This window comes from Pithys albifrons, chromosome 9 (assembly GCF_047495875.1).
Source record: "Pithys albifrons albifrons isolate INPA30051 chromosome 9, PitAlb_v1, whole genome shotgun sequence".
In the NCBI taxonomy this organism is placed as follows: domain Eukaryota; kingdom Metazoa; phylum Chordata; class Aves; order Passeriformes; family Thamnophilidae; genus Pithys; species Pithys albifrons.
In genome coordinates this window covers 12069107-12093999 of record NC_092466.1, presented here as the reverse complement: position 1 = coordinate 12093999, position 24893 = coordinate 12069107, and the positions used below count along the sequence as shown (strand labels likewise).

The window sequence follows — 24893 nt, the reverse complement described above, 5'->3', positions numbered from 1 at the left end:
CCAGGGTGGGGGTTGATTTTTTAGGGGGTGGAGTAACACAGAACTACAGCCTTCATCACAGAGATGGAAAAGGATAGGATTGTGAAACAAGGCATCTTTCTGAAACAGTTGTCATCTTCAGGTGCTCTCCATGCATCTGCCTACTGAGAGCCTGAGCTTTTTTCTCTGTTCCAGCACATAGTGGAAGTACATTAATATACAGCTCTACTATCTGTCCCTTTTGCCTTTCCAAAGACAAAGTAACAGCACGATGCTGTACATGAGTTTAATCAGGTGTTTACTCTAATGACTAAAGGCTGAGGCTTTCTGAATTACTAAACATGCTTCAATTGCCCTTTTTGCACTTGGTCAGGGAACTTTTCTTTCTGGCAAGTTAAATAGTTAGGGTGTAATGCCAATTTTATTCTGCCAGTAACCGGGATTGTCAGCTCTTTTAAGGTCTGTATTTAAAGTTTTGGCTTTTTTTTTTTTTTGCTATTGCTTCTTCTGTCAGGATATGCATCCTGAGGTTGAAAGAAGGTGATGAATTTAAAATATGCACCCATCCCATCACTGTTCAACCCAACAGCAGTAAAGACAGGTCTTTTTAAAAGAGAAATTGCTTGGCTTGCTTCGGTATTCTCGGATGTCTGCCCAGTGCATTGGTCTAAACTGGAGTAAATGTACCCTGTGTGTACATTTAAGATGATTATCGTAAGTGACACCACAGTCTGTGACAGAGCCCTTATTGTGGTGCTGTGGTACAGAACAGGCAGTGTCAGCCCACAGACCAACATCACTGCAACCATTAACAGGTCTCAATAAAGACTATTTAAAGGGTTAACACAACCCGTATGCACATACACAGACATCTGCCTGTATGGAGCAGAGCTTCAAGTTCATTTAGGCTTTTAGTCAAACTAGCTACCAGGCAGTTAATGTCAACAAGAATAGTATTTTAGTTTTGATTTGCTGTAGGCCATCCTGTCTGAGCAGCAGCATCACCTGCCAAAGCCGCCTGCCATCACGCGCCTCCAGTTTAGGAAGAGTGACATGCAGAGACAAAAAGCTTGATATTTCCGTCTTCAATTCCAGAAGTCACTTAGTACTGTTTACCATATCTGCCCCCTCTTTCTTAGCTGAAGGAGATAAAAGAGAATTTGGGCATAAAAGAAGCTGTTTGTTTCAATTCCTTGAATAATATAACTCTGCTCATATTTCATAAAAGTGACTATTTTGCTTTGACAGCAACCTCCTAAACAGCCACAGCTCCCCTGTAGCTCCTTCCAAGTCAAATGCAGCACTCAGTCTTTGAAGATAGTATGAGATTGTAATAAAGAATCTTTCTTTGGGTCAAATAACATAAATATATTGCTCTAATTCCTATTACCTGAGAACAAAATGCAATTTAATTGTAGTATATTTTCCCTGGCTCTCCAGAGATCTCTTTGAGAAGGTGGACAGAAAAATAAATACGGGCTAAAGGAAACAAGTTTAAAGCAAACAGTTTCTCTACAGATGATCTGAATCAGCTGTAAATGACAATTTTTATTTGGGCTTTACAATAACCATTCTAAAATGCAACTCCTTTGCTAAAGGCTCCTTCAAATAACATCTGAATTGACGGAGTGATTAATGTGATTTGAATTGATAGAGTAATTTCTTCCTTGTACAGGAAGTTTCAAACCAAATGATCTTTAAATGTGACTGAAAAGTAGACCATAGGTCTGTGTCAGAGCTAAGAAGACCTCATGGCTTCTGGTGGTCCTTCATGTCCTCTAAGCTGGTTTTTCAGGTGATGTAAACAGGAGCAAGGGCTACAACAGTGGAAGGTCATGAAGGTCACCCAGTCAATCCACTATAAACAGGTCCTTTGGGTTGAGGAATCAAAGACAGCCAGTTGTGATATTAGCTGAATTATCCCTTTGAATATTTCCACCTACAAAATCTGGTGCAACTTCAACTCCTAGGAAAAGGTTGACCTTACACTTTCATTTTTTCCTTTTGACAATCCTTGCTTATCTTCTAGGAATGCATTTGTCTTCAGATGTTAGACTTCATATAGAATCCACAAGATTATTTTCTATCTTTGAGCTTAAATTTCATTTAAGACAAACTATATAAGGAATAAGAAGGTAAAAAAAAAGTGTCTTTGTTAAGAAGTCATTAGGACCCCAGCTGCAAAACAGTGGTTTCTTCAAAATGTACACAGCATCTTATATAGGTCTTTTAAAAAATTCAGCTTAGAAGGCAGAAATACCCTTTCAAGCTCCAATGCTAATTCACCATTGTTCTTAATTAGGGAAGATACAGAGCAGACACACAGAGACTTCTCTTTGTTTGGTTCCCATTAAAATCTGCTAATGAGGCAAGCACAAAAAGCAACATACATAAGTACAGAAGAGGAGAATTTTAAGACAAAAAGAAAAATAAAAAAATTAAAAAAGAGAATCTCCTCCAAAACTTAATTAACTAACCATGAAGAAGTGGCAATTGACATGTCAATGTCATTGACATGTATCTGTCTACATTTCATGCCAATGCCCTTGATTAGCCAAAGTGCTGACTTTTGGTTTTAGTCCTTTCTTGCTTGCAAATGTTCTGTGATAGAAGAATGGTATTTTCACTTATTGCACGTCATCTTTCAGTTACTTGTGTTGGATTCAAGATTTTCTGTACAATCAAAATATCTGTAGGCTCATATGGGCATTCTAGCGACAGCAACTTACCTTGGGCAAGGAGTACTTTGGCAGCTTCATCTGTGCAAATGTGTTCCTCCTATAAGAAACGTAATAATGTGGTCTTCCTCCTGATGTCAACTGTGAGAGAAGCAGGAAAACTATCATCAGGCTTTTAATATTATTTTTTTATTATCAGGGAGAATATCAGACAAAAACTGTTAAGAGAAATACCACAGTGTGGTAGCAATGTCTTAAAACTGCAGTGCTGTTACAGGTGATGGATAAACATTGATCCAACTGACAGTGGCTGAAAAATAAAACAAGAGGAATCCCATTTTCAGCAAAGAGAGACAAAGGACAGAATTTCATGTGAAAACCTAGGGAAAGTGAAGTCCTGGCTTCACTTGGGCCATTACATCACCTGCTGATACCACACCTCTCCTCTGCTTTACCACAAAACTGTCTGTTCTTTTCTATTTGCAGAGCTGCCATGTAGGCTGTTGGTTAGATCAGCAAACTGGTAGACAGGAGGCTTAATTTCTATTTCTGCTTCCAGCTTTGGTTCCTGTGTGGCCCTGTACAAGACATCATAGGTTATCTGTTACGAGATCAACTAAGCATTTAGAGATATGAAGGGCAGGAGAAACTCAGGGGATTTGCCATTTCTGTGCATCTGACCATTTATTTAAGTGCATAAATACTGATGGCAAGACCTTGAAAATGCTGGGTTAGAGCAACATGAGGTATCATTTTCTACCACCTGTTAAAGGAGGGGAAACAAAAGAAAAAAGCTGTCAATTTTATCTGGCTTCCAGCACTGCTGAAGTATAATCAATGTTTGTAAAGTATTGTGAAATCCTTGGATGAAAGATACTGAAGAGCAAATATTCCAAGGGATTTTCCATGCAGAACTTTGCTTTAATTGCTTGATACCTGAGCTTATCAAGACTTTTCTTTAGTAGTAAGTGTTTTAAAATGCACTGCAGTAGTTTGAAATGCAAGATACAGAGAGGCTTGGTTCATATCAGATTAAGTAAAATAAGCACTATTTCTCATTCTAAAACTCTTCATCATTTTTATAAGGGAACTGGAAAAAAGTTAGGGGAAGGAAGGCCAGAAGTATTTTTTTTAAGAAAAAGTGTTTGCTTGTAAACACATCACGGTTTAGTGGGGAAATAAACTCCCTTTCCTTTATCCTAGTGCTTTCAAGCCTACTAATTCTCATTCCTAACAGCTTAGTTGCAGAAAAGCTAGACAGAGATCAACGAAGGTAGGGAAGTCTAGAAGGGGGTGTTGATCTGCTCTTCCAAATATATTCAGCACGGTATAGAGTTATTCCTTCTTTGAAGAACAGTGTCTGGTATAATTCAGGGTCCAGCATCAGCCATTGCACATTATTTAATGGGTCCTCGCCAGCCAGATAGATCCAAATACAAATGTAACCACTTGAAGAATCACATTTTAAATTACCAGCCAACAGTGAATTCCCTGCCTACATGGAACAAAGCAGAGGTGATTTCCAGGGATCACATTATTTCATACATCTAAATGTCAATATTAATGATTGGCAAGTACTATCTTAGGCCTGTTCTATTCATTTTTCTCAGAATCCTAAAAAGTTTAAGAATTAAAATGGCAGATTTCCAAATCTGAATATTACATCACATCTTCCCAAATTGCATTACAATCATGAATACATGAAGTTGTGCGAAGTCCCATTGGGCACTGAGGAGTACATGGTAAGAGCTGCCTCCCTTTACATGCTCTTGCTTACACCGTGCAGTCAAAATTTTATGGCATTGGGAACACTACATAGTAGTTTATAAAAGAGAAAGATAAACTCATCAGAATACAAGGGCTATCCAGAAAGGTAGACAATCTCCCCAGTACTGACTTCAGATGAAGCAAAGGTGGCTTCTCTACACTGAGTGGAGTTCTGTTTTTGGGGGCACTCACGGCATCAAAACTATATAATAACATGAGGTCAGAACACAGAAGACTAACAGTCTTAAAAAAAAGAACAAAATCAAGGCATAAGCGATGAAGTAATTAATCAATTTGCATATAAAGAGAAATATTCCAGCTCCCATGTCACTCAAGCCACAAACACAGGCATTCTGAAACGACAAAGTATGGCTAAACAGTAATGCACGCCACTGTTTCCCTTGCCACATAAACATTTCATTTTTGCCTCAGACCAGACACATTAGGTACAAAAGCTGTTCTGGAACGTATGTCTCAGATTTATTTGTGAAAGATTTAGAGTGGTGCTTAAGACTGAGTTCACTAACAGAAGGCAACTGGCAATCAACTCACCCCACGTAAAATATCAGTCCTCTCTCTTCATTTCCCTCACAAGCATACTAGAACATAAATTACTGAAAGTTTAGTTTAATCCTAATGATTTCCAGTTCACCTCCATGTTCCCTGAAAACCTGTTGTTGTTTTTGTCCTCTTCAGCTGACATTAAATGGACAGTGGCAGCAGCCTAATGAAACCCACAGTGGTTCAAATCTATTCACTAGTTCTCACTTGGAACACAGCTTGGCTAAGTACATCTCATCTTCACCCTTTTCACCACAATCATAACTGAGGCATAACAATAAAGCCTGATTACTCCTTTGGTGTTTTCCCTGACTCCCTCCTTCCCTGTTTCCCTCTCATGCTAAAAAGCTTTGGTCTACTCCCTTGTAATAGCAGATGACTGACACATCACTTCAGCTGCAGGGTTAAAGCAGTAATTCCAGAGTGCTGATGAGGTTGCAGGGAGTGGCACAGAGCACTCCAGCACATATGATGGATACTCCAGGCAGGAACTCTGTGGCCCTACAGTGACGAGATACCAGAGGTAAAAGGCATACTATTAGCTTTGTAAGAAACTGCTACAATCCATTCAGTGCCTTTATGGATCCAACGTTATCTGAGTAGTTCCAAGTTAACATGCATGCACATACATGCAAAGGAATACATAAGAAAATAATATAATATAGAATAATACAATACAAAATAATAAATAAGAGGGTGTTCTGCACCTGAACAAAGACATAATCCCCCTGGACGATCAGGGAGTTATGGTCGATATAGCCTGGAAAGGGTTTGCTGCGAGTGGCTTCACTGCAGTTCTGCATCTTGCAGGTGATGTATTGGGCATCTGAAAGGAAAAGAACAAAAACAATACACTTGAGACCCTGGGCACAGATTCTTCCTACTGTCATAAACCTATTTGCTGAGGCAGCATTTTTGCTTCTCAGACTCACATGACATGAATTGACACCATCCATTCAACACCATATAAAACTTCTTTCCCTTATATCCTTCATAGAGCCACCCTTGATTATTTTCTTCCTTTAAGTTCCTTCCTTCTTTACCTGCCTCAGCCTCCCATTATTTCTTTCATTTCTGTCCTAGATTAGACATCAGAGCTATACATCCTTACCGAGAGAGAGCCCAGCACAAATGATCTGACTACTTCATGGCACTGTTGCAGTTCCATGCTGGAAAAAAACAGGCAGCATTTGAAGGCTGCACAATGCAATGCTTTGTGGCGCAGATCTGACAGGAATCTGGTTAAGGGTGTATCATTCAGCTCTCTTACCGGCCCTGCTGCATTTACTTGGGTCCTCTCCAGGCTTAAGCTTAAAGTAAAGAACTGAGTGAGGGAACAAGAGCTTCAAAGGACCGTTTATTAAAGCAGAAAGCAGCCCAGGTCCTGTAACTCCCCAAGTAACTAGAGGACTGAAAAGCTGTGTCTATGATGTGGGACAGATGCCCACTGTGTCGAGTCTTAGCAGTTTCCCTGTCATCCCCATGATGTGGGATTTGCTGTAGGGCACAACAGCTTCTCCACAGTCATGTGCTGAATTTATTTAGGACATGGCCAAGGTCCAGAGCATACACAAGCATGTGGACACCTTCAGAGGACTGCCCCATACTGCCACCAGAGAACCCCTTCCAGGATGCACCTTGGTATTACACTCTGTAGAGTAATTCAAATCAACTTGGAAAGTAACTCAGACCACCTCCTGCTCAGGGGGTTTTGCCTACTTCTCCGCTGACAATGTAGGTAGATGCATTCTGGAAGATGTGAGCAATCATTCCACACTTGAAACTAGAGGCCTTAGCAGTTTCAAGGTAAATGGCCTAAATATAGCCATCCATCTTGCAGCCATGCAAGCCATCTCATGCACTGATACTATATGGGATGTCCTCATCTCCTATTCTGAAGCACTGCAAGGTGCTCATCTCATAACCTGAAGAAAAACAAGTTGAATTTCTTCATCGTGGTAGTTTATCCTAGAATACAGAACCAGATTCTCAGTATTCAATTTGGACTCCTTCAGAACCATTGGAATTTACACTTTGTTTAATGACAAACTTGATACACAGGAAGAACGATTCTGGCATTTCAGCATTAGTACTTACATGATAGAAACACTACATGGCATTTAATGTTAGAAGTACTTCCAATAGTTTTTCTTGCAGAGTCACAGACCCTTGTTTGGTATAATTCTGAATAGAGAAAGAGCATTTTACACTGAAATAGAAATAGCTGGAATTTTACCATCTCATATTTAATCTTGGTTTTAATTAAAATCTATCATTTGACATTTCTTTCCTTGCTTCTTTCTAAGGGCTGTTGACTTCTGCTTAAACAGACACGCAGGGTAACGAACCTTCAGGAAAGTTTGATGAGGGTGATTTTACTCCAGCATTTGTAGAGTTCTTGGAATATATAAAGTGCTAAGTATTATTAGTCACTGCAGTTTATAACATTTCATGCTTCCGCAGCTCACTGCAAAACATTAATGAGTACAGCCTGGGCAGCAGGATCGAAATGCGTTTCCCTTCAGAGGGACATGATTTTTTCCACATTAGCCACGAGAGGGCAGGGAACTACGTAATTCCCAGCCTACTCATTCCGGTGAGCTCAGGAAAGTTCCCCTTCAGAGCTGTTCAGCCCTCTGAGCCTCTGCATCCAAAGAAGGAGGGGGACAAGCCAGCAAAAGCCTCTTCCACCACCCAACAGTAACTGTGTTGTGCAGTGTAACCCCTCCTTGCCATAAGACTGAGAATGGGCATGCATTTCTTCCCCCGCAACACCACCAATTCCCGCTCCTCCTCTTTAATCCAATCCGTTGTATCACAAAGGACAGACCTCCCCTGCCCCAAAATCATAGAATCACAGAACGGTTTCAGTTGGAAGGAACCTTTAAAAGGTCACCTACTTCAACCCCCCTGAACAAGCAGGGACGTCTTCACTAGAACAGGTTGCTCAGAGCCTCACTTAAGGTCCAGCCTGACCTTGAATATTTCCAGGGATAGGGCCCCCACAACCTCTTTGGGCAACCTGTGCTAGTGCTTCACCACTTTCATGGTAAAAGTCTTCTTCCTTGTATCTAGTCCAAATACACTTTCTTTTAGTACAAAACCACTACCCCTTGTCCTATCACTACAAGACCTACTAAAATGTTTGTCCCCATCTTTCATATAGGTCTTCTTTAAGTATTGAAAGGTCAAAATATGGTCTCCCTGGAGCCTTCTCTTCTCTAGGCTGAACAACCACAGCTCTTTCAGCCTGTCTTTATAGGAAAGGTGTTTCAGCCTTTTGATCATATTTGTGGCCTCCTCTGGACTCACTCCAACAGGTCCACATCTTTCACATGCTGAGGGCTCCAGAGCTAAATATAGCACTCCAGGTAGGGTTTCAGTCTATCTCAAGGAAGTTCCTGAGTGAAATGAATGGCAATCCTGCACATAAACAAAGCAGGCTCAGTTGAAATGGGTGGCCCTACTGCCACCTGAGCTGTTGACAAGATTGGGTGGCTTTTCATACATGGAATCAAACCACCTAGGCAGAGATATACAGGATCAGACCTCTGTTTCCTACACTGATTCCTTTCCCCTGCCACCCCTTCATTGTTTTATTTTCACAGTCACACTGGCTGCCTGGGACACACTAAGAGGAGACTGCAGTGTTGTCTTACTTTCCATCCATGACAGCACAGGGAGATAACAGAATGCACACTGCTGGGACCAGCCAGCAAAGAAGATTAAGGAATCTCCTCCACAAGAGATTTTAAAGAGCAGGACAGGTTGACATCCATTAGAAGTGACTGAAGTTCTTTCAATCCTGTTTTAATGGAAGAATGGGGACTATGCCTATTTTTGCTGTGATCACAGGAGTCTGGGCAGCAGTGATTGTACCAATGATGAAGATTTACTAAGGCAATTCCTGTGAACTTTTACAGTGCAATTCTCCATGGCTTCAATTCTAAAATGCCAGTAATAACTACTAAAGGGCAGAGCACTGAAATTGCTTAAGCTAATCTCAAAACAAGCCAAACCCTGAGATGTGCACAAGAAAAGCTCCCTCTGTTGTAGGAGACATAAAGAAGGAAAATCAGGTTTCTTGCAGTGCCTCATTCCCTCTTTTTTTTCCTAGGGGGAGGTTTTCTGTGCTCACATTAACTCAAGGATTTTTTGTTTTATTCTCATGGACATTTCATGTGATTCCATTGGCAGAGGTTTGTAATTTAGCATTAATTAATGCCAATTAATGTATTCAGTTGCTAAGCTCTGGAATTAATTTCATTAGTTTTCCTGCACAGATGTTTTCCCTGCCATAGGTAATTAGGACATTATGATTTTCATTTCCAGAACCCTCACCTCCAACAACAGCTGCTGTTTTTAATATACAACAAGAAAGTCACACTGTGCCTGGAGAGAAGAGCATAGCAACTCCCAGCCCTTACACACCCAGACACTTTGATTTTGACAGGTTTAGACACCCAGAGTAAGATTCTTCTTAGGGAATGGCCGCTATTTCTAAAGAGGAAGCAAGAAAAGTCACAGAACATAAGAATGGAGGACTCTTCTTATAAGGGAAACCTCTGACAAAGTTAATCTGTTTCAGTGGTGAAAGAGAATTGCATAATGGTAACACCGCAAAATTTAAGAACCACAGAGACTCTGTGCCACAAAATATTTTGGCTATTCTGTTTAGCTCGAGCTCCATGATAATGTGTTCTCAAGGGAAATGGATCCAGCCTGTCCCAGAGCCATTTCTGGTCTCTGTTGCTGTACAAGGAAGTTTATTGGTGGTTACTGAAGGTTGGTGAACCTCTACAAAAGTACATGGGACAGTTTTAGACCCCTTCCTAAAACACAGTGGAATAAAGCCAGAGAAAATATTCACTGTCCATGGTGGGTTTATTTGCAGAGAGGATACACTTTTCTAGGCTTTAATTCATTGAGCAATGTATCCTCTCTGCAAATAAACCCACCATGAGCAATGTATCCTTCTCTCTACAAATAAACCCACCATGGATGTATCAGAACTTTTATGCGAAGCGTATTCACATAATCCATGACCTGTTATCTTCCAGATCTTCTATGGAGTATCCCAGTTCATTTCTGAGCAACTTAGACTGAGCAAATTAGGGATAGTTTCTGCTTGTGAAGGATGACTGGCAAGCTATAACTAACTAATGAACCTCAAGAACACAGTAGTAACATATGGCACTGAAAGACACAGGCCTGTAACCCCTCCCCACTAGTCACTCATAACAGAAGTCTAGGTTGCCCTGGTAGTCCAGGTGCCTTATTAGTCCTGGTGCAGCTTCAGCATTTACAACCTCCCATTGCAATGGATTCCACAATTTAATTAATTAAATGTTCTCCTATACTTTAATCTTTCTACTCCTTTCTTTCTTGAGAAAAACAAAAAGTTAACTGTTCTTTATCCATTTCCATCTGGTCTGAATGTTGATTTGTGAAACATTCATGGTATGGGAATATGCTCACAACTCTCCAGGACTCAGCAACTGCAAAGCAATTAACCAGTAATGAAGATCAATGAAACGAAACCATCCCATTTACTAACTACTCACAAATCTGGTTTTATCCTGCTGCTACTCTTTTTTCATTACATGTCAGCATCAGAAATCTTTCTTTACATAGGAAAGTATATCCTCTGCCATTTCTGGCATAAAGTTATAATAAGAGAAACTAACAGATGTCATTCTCCAGAACAAATACTAATCATGATCAGGAAAAACCATCAATCACAATCAGGAAAAAAATTCAAATCACTTCACAGGTTTAGGACACTATGGAAATTAATTCACCACTCTACCTATGTTAGTAAAAGATTGCCAGGCTAGGTTGCCTACTCATTTTTTCCACAACAGTGATTATTTTATTCTTCCTAGCAATTTTCTGTGAAAACAGAAATTAAACTCCTAGTGAAACCTTGTGATTCAGACATTATTGGTTAGATGTTCAGTCCCTGTTGATCAGCAAGCAGAACACATTTGCTGACCCCAGGTGAGACTTTGGCCTTACCTGCATCACAGCAGCAGCTAAATTACCTTTCAGTAAGAAAAGCTGCTGTGTAAATCAGGACAACAGAATAAAAGCAAAGGAAACAAAACTACTTTTTAAATATCAAGAGCTCTCTAAATTTTTGTCAGCACATTAGAAAACCCTTTAGCTTTTTTCAGCCACACTTAAAAAAAATAAAATACATAAACTAAAAACTTCACTCAAAATCAATTTGTGTCTTATCTACATAAGCAAATGCAGGTCTCATAAATGTAACAGTTGGTTTTCCTGTTTTGCATCTACAGAAACCATCACTTAGACATCCTCTGAATCAGTTTTGCCATATTCTGGAGGGCCAGTGGGTACCCTCCCTAGCTCAAATCAGATAAGCCCACTAATTTGGGATCTTTCAGGACTTGCGTATTCTTTACAAACGCAAACTCCGCATGTCATTAACTTTACATCTTCTAAAAGCACTTCAAGTTGCATTTGATCTGACTTTCATCATCGCTCTGCCTGCTGACTTAATGGTGAATGTAACAAAGAAAAGCTTATCATGGGGTTAAGAACGGTAGGGGATTAATTGTCTTACTGGGGTGTTGACCTGAAGCCAGACAAAAAAAAATCACAATTCCTGCTGACTTTGCCGGCTTTGCCTTTGATCCTGTTCCAAAATCAAAGTGGAACACCAGGGACACCCAAGCGTACAAATGGAAATGTGAGATAACGTTCATATGAACTTCTTCCAACCAGAAAAATCAGTTTTACCATATACTCTCAGGCCCAGATTGACTGGGATTGGGCCTGGAGCCTTTAAAAAATAAACAAAACCATCACATTTCCACTAGATGAGAATTTGCATGGTGCTTTCCAAAATTTACACAAGAGGATTAAAAACATAAATGGCAATGATTAGCCCTGCAATTTCTCCATCAATACAACAAATTGAACAGACTGTACTCATATTGTTCATCACTACCTGCACCCCGGCCTGATAAGACACGGTGTGTTCAGGAGTCCAGATTTTTCTGGATCCTGAGATTAAAAAAAATGTAGGGAGAACATGTACGCAGGAACAACATTGCTAGCCAGATCCTCAGCAGGTATAAATCAGCACACCACTGAAGTTACACTGATTTATGCCTGCTAAGAGACTCTTGGTCCTTGCAAACCTTTTACATTATGTACATAAACACAATAAATAAAATGCACAGACAGATGATAATCAGGGAGAAGAGACAGAGAGTTATTCCAGCAAGGAAAGCCCAATACTACAGTTGTTGCTGAGAGATGTTCTCAAACAACTTGGTCAGGAAGAAGGGCTAACCCTGCATCCTGCTGACATTTCCACTTCTCACCTCAGTTGTACTATTCAGCTTCTCCTGGAAAATATACCAGCACAAGAATGATGGGTTTTTTCTTTCTTCTACTGAGTTCATCAGGTTTTTGCTTAGCCCTTATATTTCCACTTCATGAGCTTTAATTTTGTTGTACAGATTGTGTGGCTGTTTCCATATTACTCCCCCTTCTTTCATTCTTTCTCCCTGCCTTGTTTTGGCAAATCTACCTTCTCATATTTAATCCCTTTACTGAATTTTACACTTGGTTAACTCTCAAAAGAGATATTCTAAACAAAGTATAAATAAATTAATGCAAAAACATTAAAAGAAAAAAACTCAAAACTAAACATAAACTCAAGAAAAATTATTGGCAAATTACCCTCAGTTTGGAAAAGAGGTATCTTTCTCACTCAGCACAGTTCCCTCCACCACCCCACTGATAGTGAAACACCCATTCCATTCCAGAGGTAAAGGTTTGTTCATCCATTGAAGGGTCAAGATTACTTTGTGTAGGAAAAGGAGACCGATTTAGTACTTAAAAGAAAGCTCCAGTAGCCAACAGACCTGTACATACCAAGTTGGTCATGGTGACTAGAATAATGGACCATGATCAGGCTCTTTTGTCTGTCTTGGTCTTAAAATCGTGTGACCTGCAGTGCTTCCAAACATCTGGCAAAAAATGCTGTGATATGTTCCAGGGTTACTGCTTCCAGCTACACACCACAGTCCTCTGCTGGAAAGCAACACTCCCTGGAATATGGGCAAAACAGAGCATGCACTTATTGAAAATCCAACACATTTCCTTATATTGCCAATGAGGAGATTTGAGGATCTTCTGACTCATTAGAAGAAGTTTCATCCAAATGACTGGTTTGCAAGAGGGTTCACCCCGGCTTAAGGTGTGACACCATTGATACATTTACATTAGTAGTTCTGTCACTGACTAAAGTGAAAAACTTAATTTGTGCTGCCTCACTACAAAGCCAATACAAGTGTGCAGAATCTGTTACTAGAGCTCAGCTCATGAGCAGTAATTTGTTATTCCACAATTCTTTTTACCAATATGCCTGACTCCTCAGTGAAGCCAGTTTTGTCTGCTTGTTCTTTGGTTTTAAGAGATGTAATAAAGCTTATATTTTATTAAGAACTCAAGAAGTGTTTTGCAGAAATGTGCCATAGCTGTGCAAAATGTTCTTATTTCAGCCGAAGAACTCAAAAAGATCCTTCAAGACATTTGAAGCATGGCCCTTTCTCTGCCCACTGCAAGCTGAACATCCTGCAAAAGCACCACCAGAATATAGCTCATTAAACATCACTTGAAGTGCTTCATCTCAATGACCTCAAATTCTTAATGACTTATAACAGTAGTATTTTGTGCTGAAATAAACACTGTCCTGTTAGAATATTTCATTTGCATTTAGCACATCCCAAGAAATAGAAAGCCTCATGTGCCAAGCCTTGATGACATATCAGGTAAGAAAAATTGAGCAGAGAAATAATAATGAGGATCACAAATTATAAGAAATAGAGATAGTACATTCTTTCAGGTTTACTATTTTTTTTACTATCTTGACATGGAAAGATCTTTAAAACTTTATGGTTTCTATCACAAGTGTCTCTTTTCAAAATTCATCTTCCAAAAAATTCTCTTTCAAGCCAAGTTTCTGTAAGTTAAAAACCATATTACCCTACAATTAACTTTTAAGATAGTTCTTAAGTTTCCAGTGACAAATGCACATTACCACTGCATTTGAGGGTACAGTTCAAGGAAGAAATTTATCCATTTAAAAAGTAATTTATCCATTTAAAAGTAATTAATTGAATGCATCATTAATACAAATGGTAAAACTCTTGTTATGTTGCAGCAAAGCTGCTGTTTACTGAGGAAACAATATGGAATTACAGTGACTATCTATGGCAGCCAGGCTCTCACTGTGATGCGTGCCTGAGGCAATCCAATATTGTGGGAAAGAAATCCAAGGAGAAAGATCTGCAAAGGCAGTGGAGCTCAAAGATAAACCTTGATAAAGCATGGATGGGAGGAGAAAAGGCCAGTGGGTAGCTTAGGATGCCTCAGAGAATTCACAGTCAATTAGAATCTTTTGGAGTTGCAGGTAAAGGAGGGTCCTGGAATGGGGGGAAAAAAAAGGCACCTCAAGAAGCAATGCAGGGAAGAAAAGTAGCTGATGAAAGTGAAGGACAATGATAGGACAAGCAGTAACAGTAAATAATACACTTAGTCAGGTCATTAAGAGGTTTCTAAAGTGAGAGAAACAACATATTTTCAAAGGTAGCACCTAAGGCAGAAAGAGTACCCCTGGTTTGCACTAACTAAAGCTGTGAACAAGGTGAAGTTATGTACTGTGTGAAAAAACTGCAGTTAGACTTTGAGACCCAGGAACTTCTCTTCAATGCCATGTTCCCATCAACAAAACTCATGTAAGAAGAAATAAGGGTGTTCTGTGTAGTAACTCCAATTACAGCTTATCACCTGTTCTTCCTTACTATGTTCTCAGCTCCTTTTGCAGCCTGTTAAACCCAACTTTTTGCCTTGCTGCAAAGGCCTGACTTCTGACAGAGCTGACTTGGAACAACCGAACCCTTAATATCGAATGTGTGAATCACTTAAAGGAATTCAGATTTCTATTGTCATATTGTGTGGTTACAAGAATATGAGGCCAGCCCAGTATACCCACAATAATTAAAAGCTGATGTACTTACGACCATCCATTGTCTTTGCCTCCAGGTGCACGAGATCAGGCTCTCTACCATTCCCCATCATAGACCTGCAAAAGACAGATTGAGACAAAGGTATTAAAACCAACATATACCATGAATGTCTGAGATATTAAATTCACAGGAGATCCTGTTGAACTGGACATAAACTCTACTCACAAGTAAGAACTGATTAATTTTGAAAGCATTTTGGAGTTTTTCCTAAAATAAACATAAATATTTTAAAGAAATTCTACCATTTTATCTAATCAATGCCATTGTACTTATGAGTTCTTTATTTCTGATCCCTTTATTTCACTTCTCTCCATCTGGAGACTTACTTCTTTCTGTTCCTAGTGGCATGTGATATTTTGATGTGTGTCCTGGTTTGGTCAGCTCAGAGTGGGATACTTCAGACTTTAATTTACGGGATAACAGTATTTGCCAGAATATTAATTATAGGTGTTCCTTTATATTGGACATTTTATGCACATTTGCTTAATTGACACTTAATGATCAATGTTCCCTCATTAATTAAGACGTTTTAAAAACTTGTTTTATCCTGAGACATTTCATCACTTCTGATCTAATAAAAAGAATGTTCCATTAATAAAAGAAATGTCACTTTGACTCAGAAAATGACTGTTCACTGTAAATTCACAAGTAACAAAATAGAGATATTGAGCACCACAAATAGGGGTTTATGGAACCAAGCTTTGCTTCCATTATTGAGGTTCCTCTGGACTGGCCCCACCAACTTACTGGAGGAGTCCAAATGGCCAGTGGTTTGATGGACAGTCTAAAATATGGCAGTGTGGACTGCAAGAATGTGCTAGTCCCACTGTACAGCAGACTCAGCACCATCACTGACAATCAGCCTTGCTTCTGGTCTTGGTCCTATCACCCAAGACATAATCCTAGATTAAAGCTAAATTTAAACCAGTTTCTTGTTAGCTACCTGGCCTCCAAGTTAATAGAACCATGAAGGAAGAGAAACATTCATTTGTAGTGATGGGCAAATTAGATGTTCTGTTCAAAGCCTCATTATTTTTTAGGAAATCAGAAGTGAGATTCAAACAGTGATTTATACTTTAATTCAGTTCCCACTGACTGCAATCAGGGGCACCTCCAGCACTTAATCATCATGTGCATTAACTAATAACTATTATAAAAATGTTAACAATAACAAGGCTATTTGTGTCCTGATTAATCTTTAGCTCTGCTTGACAAAATCTGTAGCAATTCACTAGCTAGAAAAGGTTTGAATTTTTGTTTGCCTTTGCTGGGAACTAAATTTTCAGAAAATACTCCGAGCCAGCATTGATTTTACATCTTCTCCATTTTTAATAAAGTTTATGGCAAGGTCTTATTCTCCTAAACATTCAACTTCCATTTAAAATCTCTGCTTCTTGATAATTGACACCAAGTGGGTGGTAAGGAAGTACCTTCCTAGGGCATTTTTCTTATACCTGCTATCATCAGCATGTTTAAGGCCAAAATGCTGGGCCTGCTAGTTACAATTCAGTTCAAAATAGAGAGATAACAGTGACAAACAGCCCTAAAGAAATGGTAGAAGGGCTAAGCTTGAAATATGGCATATCTCCTCTTCATTCTTGTTTATTTAAGTGGGCTTTAAATACTGGAACTATTAAAATAGCCCACCTGGGACTGGGCTATTGCAGAGGACACAGTACATCTTTGTCAGTGCATTCCTCCTCCTGACCTCACACACCCTCATGGGGATGTGAACAAGAACAAAGAACAAGGAATATTTTCCACGAATTTGAACACTGTCTCTTCAGAGACACCCATCAATGGTATTCATCCAGCAAAGAACTTGGGTTTTTGCATCATGCTGTCTTGTTCCAGAGAAGCCCGGTTGCATTTCTCTATACGCCACTCCATACCACCTGAAAAGCCACTAAAAGTAATATTCATCTGACCCACCTATACATTATAGGTATTAACTCTGAACTAATCCCATTCAACTCTCTTTACAGGCAGTGAGGTGAAACAGGCAGTTGTGCACTGTGGTTCACTGAACAGTGTTAGATATGATTTCATGAGAAGAGTTGTTTCCATTGTCTGGACACCTACACAACAGACATCCACATAAAGGTTCCAAAGCAGGTAACACTACAGACCTGAAATATGTTTATTATCTATCTTTAAATACACAAATTACAGGTGGACTGTAACTAAAAGGGTAACTGATTGTCCTGGGCAGCCCTGTCTTTGAGAGACAAATGTTTGATACAGGAAGATAGACATATCCTTTTACAGGCAGTGGACCATCAGTTCTTAAAGAATCTACTGAGAATAAGATGTTAGAAACCGTGGAATACACATAAGAAATCCTGAAATTTTAATATGTCAACCAAATCTATCACAACACTGCCAAGCATGCAGCTATATTATCAGTGGGTTTTCTTGTCTTTTCATTTGGCTGGGGGGAAAAGGGATCATACTTAGAAGCTGAAATGATCAATGTACTTCTATAAGCCTGAGTATTATTAAGTAAGTGTTATTAAGCATATGGCAACAGTATGACACACAATGATTACAAACAAAAAAAAAAAAAGCCTGATTACAAAAAAATTCCATTCCTGACTGATGCCCAGATTGGAAGTCCTTTTACCAAAACTAGAATGATCAAAAAATACAAGCTTCGTATGTGGAAGAAGGAAATTACATGCTGTATTTGCCCAGGATAACACCAAAACCTCAAACTCAGAGTTCCTAACTTGATAAAATTGCCCACTGTACTTCATTATCTTTTGTACACGAGGTCAGTGTAATCTGGTCAGTGCATGCTTCACAAGCTAAACAAAGAAAAGTACTATGTATTCAAGAGCTGATAAACCAAACACACTGCAAAGAACAGGGGTACAGATGAACAACACTCTGGGACCCACTCAGCTATTGATTTCTCTCAGAAATTTCTCTAAAAATAAACAACAGTCCAAACCTTTGCTATTCTCTACTCTGAGTAACTTTTCTTCCCTCTGCTGGCAGTGCTATTTTCTCATATTTCTCAAATCCATTCTTTCCTTTCAGCATCTGTTCTCAAAGACCAAACATTCATATATCCACAAACTTTTCTTCTTGCCGCAGTCTATGTTTTCACTTTGTGGTAAAATGCCAGCATGCCCTTTGTCCGTCCCTTTAATCTCACGCTTTCTGTAATACTCCCTGAAACTTCAGGGGATATCCTTGCAATGGTTTCTGTTGAATGGTGCCTATTGTATTTTTGTGATTAACTTTCAGTGTTTTGTTGGTATAATTGTCTGGACGTTTTGAAAAATGAAAAAGACAGAAAAAAAGGAAAAAATCTTTGGGGAAAATGAGGATTTAGAAAAGCTGAAAGCAGTGCAAGGCAATGACCCTGCTGCCTTTACACTGGAAATGCTTACATTTTGAAAAATGTAGGACCCCTGCAGTCTTATTACAAAGTTGCTTCCTAAAATTTTAATCACCATCAAGCCTGCTAAGTAGTCATCTGCACTTGAGAGCCTCACAAATCAATATCACTGGCTGCAGTGCAGTAATTGCTCTGAATGCAGATTCTGCATCCACTGTGAGAAGCAGCAAAGGAAAAAGACCCCAAATCATCCCCTGGTTTAGAACTAGGCTGAGCTAAACAAAAGCAGCCTGGCACTGCCCAATGCACAGTAAATGCTAGTTGGCATATTTCTGTAGTGACCAACCCCTTCCCATCTTCTCTGTCTGAAACATTTCTAAAACCTTGGCTTCCTTGGCCTGTCAGCTCTTCTGAGCCAAGAAAATTCAATAGAGACCTTGTTATCCTGGGGTTTCCACCTCTTCTATCTTTTTTCACTTCTAGGGACAAAAGCAATTGTTTATGGATGCTGGGAACTGATGAGGCTTGCAAGGCAGTCAGACCACTCAGAACTGCAAAAAGGCATTATTGTGAAGAAAGCAAAAGCTTTCACTTTGTGCACCTAATTTCAAACTACCATTTTTTTCATAAACAAAGAACTCAAAACAGCAAACAATAAGGACTGCATCTCAAGGGTTTTTGCATTCTGGAAAGTAGCTTTGAGTGCTTTTGGTTTTGGATAATTGACTTTAGATGCAGTCACACCATATCTGGGACTATATGCACAAGAAACTTGATGGCAATCTTTTCATATGTATTCCTTGTACCACACATGCTCACAGCAGCCAAGATCAAAGGTCTTTAAAGCCAGGCAATAAAAGGCATTGTTATTTTATACAATCTTCAATGCACATGGCCCAGAATGAAAGGTTGGAAGAATCAGAATGCTGCTATGTCCTTTTCACAGACAGAACCAGTGCCAATGTCCTTCATTCTTTATATGGGACAGAGACATTATGCTGCTTTCCCATGTCCCAGAGGAAATGAGTAAGTGCAAAATTAGGACTCCTATGACCATACCTCAGCTTCTTTGGGTGGTAAACAGGTACGATTTGTTCATGCAGCAAAGGATGGCAAATAACAGAAACAACAATGTCTCTTCTAAGGTGGATGGAATGAGATTCACACAGTTCTGGCCATTTTGACCTTATCAACACTGACTCAGAGTAGCCCAGAAGTGGCAGCAATGCAATACCAAACAGAAAACTGACACATTGCTTGGAAAATCCAGGTTGACTACTGATAATTAAAAATGCTGATTGCCTCTGTTGCATTCTGCAGATGACTTTGTTATTAACATGTTATTTATTTTGAGATGTCTCCTCACCCTCAGCATTCCTTTTTCCCAGTCCCAATATGAGCACGTCCCCATCTCCACGTATACTGCACTACATAGAATAACTAGCTGCAATGAGTGGAAGAGAGAATGTACTCTTAGAGATCCTTATGCCAAAGTTGTCCTATGAACATAAATATACTAACAAGCTTTATCCTGTCACAATAGAGCTATAAAGTTGCTCCATTTGGCACATAATAATGGCTTTGTAATTCAATTATTGGTAGAATTTGCCTTTGGGGAATTTATCTTCCTTTAGCCTCAGCACTCATGTGAATCCCTTATCGTAAATCTTGTCAATGCAAAACCAGCTCCCTGACTGCTTCTGGGACATATCCTGCCAGTTCATGTTAAAAAACTGACAGCTTATTCCAATTTAGTGAATGGCAGGTTTCTGTTTTTGTTTTAAATGACAAAATGAAAACAACAACAGTGGATGACGTTCACGGAATCCTCGGTAGCATCATTTTTTTGGTTCCACTGATGCCTCTATAACACTTTAAATCCTAATTGCATTCATAAAAATAGTAACATGTAGCACTGAACAGGGAGCTTTTTGTCCAAAGATACAAAAGTACTTGACAATCAACCTTTAAGTAACCTTCCCTGCATGCCACTGATTTGTTCAAGACCTATGGAAAAGTACAAGACAAGCAGACCAAGTTAGAAATAGGGGCTGTGGAAAATTTTTGTTCTCAGCTTTATAGATAAACTCTACTGATTAGTCAAGAGCACAGGGACCTCATTGATTTGACCAAGATCGCACAGTTGCTATGAGGCAGAGACAAAAATAGAGCCTGAGAGTCCTCCAGGCTCCTTTATCTTTTACTACTATATTGACTCCATGAGGACTTTGCATATACTCTCTGTTCATTTTTTTTGCTTGCAGAGGTCAGTGAATCTGCCCCAGGAAGCTTAGTGTGGGAGGCAATTCTTGTGGTTTCTTTAGTTAAGTCCCTATTATGTGAAATTTCACAGATTTTACTCTTCTGGGAACATACTTTAAGGACTGTTTTCTAGTTTCAACATCTCTTAACCACATTCTCTGGACATATTTGAGAAACAAAGGGCCAGATTCCAGACAGGCATAAATCAGCACTTCATTTCTTTATATCTGGCTAATAAATCTCCCCTGACAATAATTTAATTAGATTTTTCCTGCTATATCTCTCCTCTGTTCTTTTCCACATTGTCCAATCAGATGAAATGACACAATTTTGTGCAATCCCACTAGCAGCCACCTGGCCAATTCCATCCTATGGTGTGTTTTACTCAGTTTGTTACCTTTCTCCAGAACTGACAGAAAACAGAGCGCAGTGAGTAAAGCTCAGCTTCTCCTAGTTCTGCCATCTCATAGCACTGACAGAGAAAAACAAGTGGCTGTTGCTGCTAACACTAAAATAGATGAGTAGGTAAACGGGGGTAGTGATGTGATTTCCAGGCCATGGGGAGTCCCTTCTACTCTCACCATCATTTTTTACAGTCCTCAAGCATGATTATCCACAGCCCTTCATACCATGATGTCTACACATGGCACAGCTTTGAGGACAGTAGCAAACCAAGCTCTCGTCTCTGCTGCAGTAACACCACAGTTCTCCGTGGGAAGCTTGGCTAAAACTCTGAAATAGATGAATGTGAATTCTCAGGGAGGTAACTATCTATTGCTGGTAACACTAGGTGGGAGGAATGTCTTAAAACAAGTATCTAAACTAAGTGGATAAAATTAGGTTACTAGGATTAGATCCTGATTTTACAATAGTGCTCCTGTCCTATATCTCTTTTTCACATCTTGTAGGAAATTTAAGATTTTTACCTGGCTTGAAGGGAGACAAGGAGGAAGGTTCTCTCTAGTTATAGCCTCTGAACTCAGCTACCTGATATCATAAGCCAAACTTACTTGACTTACAGCTTCTCTGCTGGTACAGTCTAATAGGATCACAATTTCCTACTGTGTTAAGACACACATTTTCTTGCATCTTGTAGTGCTGTGGCCCAGACAGGCAGCTCTGGAGGAGGCCAGCAAGTAATTTAGAACAAGAGTGCAAAGTCAACTCTGATAACACACTGTGCTGCTCATTAAACATACAACAGAACATAGCAGTGAAACCTTCCTGACATAGATCTAGTCAAATCTGCAGGTAACTTAACTGTGCAGCTGCTTCACCTCCCCAAGGTCTGTCCTTAGGAGATGCATGCAGAGAAACCAGCTGCTGACACCAGTGCCCACTGGAGACTGACACGTTCAGGGTCCTGCAGAGCACTGCAGGCTTCTGCTACTGAGTAGACCCCAAATCAACATTTTGAATCTTGTATTTCTGCAGAACTTTAATGAAGGAAAGTAGATGATGGAGAGAATTTGAAGCTCATAGGACTCTGTACTCATTTATGGAGTCCCTGGATGACTTTTTAAGATGAATCTGCATAATGGGGAAAACCAAAACACATCAACCTATGCATCTATCAGACCGGGACTCCTTGGTCTCAAAAGGCTTATTCAGGTGACTGTACCTATTCTTCCTATTCACAATTGGAGAACAAACCTCTAAGGGAAGGAAAAGGGCAGTCAGGTAAATGGTCAAATTTCTGCTCAGTTATGACATTTCAGGAGAACATTCAAATTATTATTTTACACCCATCTTTAAAGTCCCCATGATATACAAATAGGGCTTAGAATGCTTTTTCACTCACATGGTGGAACTCTGCCAAACTAAGGATTTGGGACTGAGGAGCTATATTTATCTCTGAAGAATTCTGATGTAATTATGAATTACAAGGTCTCTCAAGAGACTGCTGGGACCAGAGGATCAGGTGATATTAGACTCGGTGGACCAGAGGGCTCCCAACTGCTGCTGTGGGACTTCACAGTTTTCTCAACTTTGTCCAGAGAAGAAATTACGTATTTTGAATCTCAGTTTCTTAAAATCTAATCCCTATTATAAATCCAGAGTCTGAGCTTTTAACAGCAAGAGAAAGAGAATGCTGCATGTCTTTTATCTCTCCTTGCTGATCCACATGGTGCTGTGAAGTTTGTATCTCTAGAAGCCAGACAGAAATAAAATCCTAATTCCCAAGATAAATCCAAGAGATTTCAGCCTTAATCTGTATCACAAAGATAGAGCTACATCAGGGTCCAGCTGTCTGAGAACTGTAAGCAGAGGTTTTCACTAAATCCAATGAAAAATCAGTGGGATCTTTAGTCAACACTGCCAAACTGAGAGCATGTTTTCTGGTATTTTCTCTGGTGAGAAAATGGTAAATTTCAGGGCCACTGAATGGTGAGAAAGTTCTCCAATGCATGTTGCTCACCATCACTATTGTTAGCAGCAGCAGCAAGGAAAGGCATAAGAGCCGAGGAAAGGCATGGTTGCAGATTTGGTCTTCACTCTGGTCCCTGAAGTATTGCTTGCCTGTAGCTCATCTGTATCTTTGCACTGGCTGATATGAAGCTGCCTAAAAATATTAGCGAAACAATAGCAGCTTGTGTTACAGAGGTTTGAACCTTCAGTTGTGACTTTCTCCAAAGCCAATCTGGAAATAGATATGTAGTGTTCAATTTAGGGAAACAAAAAAAAAAAAAAGAAGAAGAAAACCAAGGAAAATTCACTACTCTTGCTATTCCCCATCAGTCAGTAGCTTAGTTCAGATGTCCTGAAAACTCTCATGGGCTCCTCTGGCATGTGCCAATATCCACCATCTCTAAGCTATGAGACACACACATTTTTAATTAACTTTCTGGAACACTTCAACTCATCGACTATGGTTTGTGTGCTAGATGGAGTGGATGATTTTCTGGACAGACTGTCACAATGCACTTTGATTGACATCTTTCCCCTCAGCCTCCAGCAGTGCCCTGCAGCAATTAAAAGGTCTTGTTCAGCCATACACAGCATCATTTGTAAACACCTCAGACACTGTGCCATTTAAACTGGCGTGGCCCACCTGAGTGGGAGTGCAAATCTCACCAAGCCAAGATCTGACAAGAACACTGGGACACTGCCCAGCTTGCTCCAACTGCTTGAATATAATGAAGTTTTTAACAGTGCTTTGACACCTTTTCCCCTTAATTTTCAGCTCTTTCAGCTGCTCCAATGAACACAGAGCTTTTAAAATACAGTCTCCAACCTCCCTGGAAAAGAAAGGATATATACTCTATAATTATACTCTGAAGATTAACTTCCTTTGTCATTACTCATATAAAAACCATAAATATAGCCCTAACTACTCATCTGTCCTCCCAGCTGCTTTCCAGTCTTTCTCCCCTTCAGTGTGTGTGCATGTTTTTGTATTATTTGAGAGGAAAGGTTGGTTGGCTGTTTCTTTTACGATGTCTGCCTCCATTTTCTTCTCCTCCCACTACTCAGAAAAACACAAGAGAGAGAAGAGACCCAGCAACATCTCTTACCAAACTGACACATCTCCTTTAATTCTTCAGGGAATCATTCACATCATGGACACAAGACCCTACTGGAAATCACAAATGTTTTGGGTTAGAAGGGATCTTGATGCTCATTCCATTCCATCCCCTGCCATGAACAGGGACACCTTCCTCAAAACAGGTTGTTCAAAACCCCATCATGGCCTTGAACACTTTCAGGGATGGGGCATCCACAGCTTCTCTAGACAACATGTGCCAGTGCCTGTGACTACAGTCTCAATATATACACTAAACCTACAGTTTTTCAGTTTGAAGCCATTACTCCTTTCCTTATCACCCTTGTCAGAAGTCCCTCACCAGCCCTGTTGCAGCCCCTTTAGGTACTGAAAGGTACTATAAGGTCTCCCTTCTCTTCTCCAGGCTAAACAACCCCAACTCTCTCAGCCTGTCTTCATTGGAAAGGTGCTCCAGCTCTCTGAACTTCTTGAAGTATGGAATGGTATTTCTTTTGCATTTCTTCTACTTGCTTGTGTGTGAGCAATACTCAAATAAGTAAAAAATACAGAAAATTATAGTAAGTTGATTATATTATTTACTAGCTGGGCTTTTCTATTGTTCATTTGGTTACTTTTTAAGACACATATTATTTGGCTTTATTTCTTGCCTCCTCAAGTTTTTCAAGGTTAGGTTTTGACTGGAATTAAAAAGAAAAATGTCTCATTTTGCTTAAAAACCCGTTATGTTT

General features: G+C 39.7%; 1 protein-coding gene across 3 annotated transcripts in view; it reads right to left on the bottom strand.

Annotated features, from left to right (window-relative positions):
• SORCS1 (sortilin related VPS10 domain containing receptor 1) overlaps positions 1 to 24893 on the bottom strand; it is a 267062-nt gene that overhangs the window by 65783 nt on the left and 176386 nt on the right. For all 3 annotated transcript variants that reach the window (XM_071563880.1, XM_071563882.1, XM_071563881.1), the window contains exons 6-8: positions 15044 to 15108; positions 5693 to 5811; positions 2709 to 2798 (exon numbers count right to left, since the gene is read on the bottom strand). In XM_071563880.1, the coding sequence (XP_071419981.1) occupies positions 2709 to 2798; positions 5693 to 5811; positions 15044 to 15108 (274 nt within the window). The remainder of the gene's footprint in view (positions 1 to 2708; positions 2799 to 5692; positions 5812 to 15043; positions 15109 to 24893) is intronic.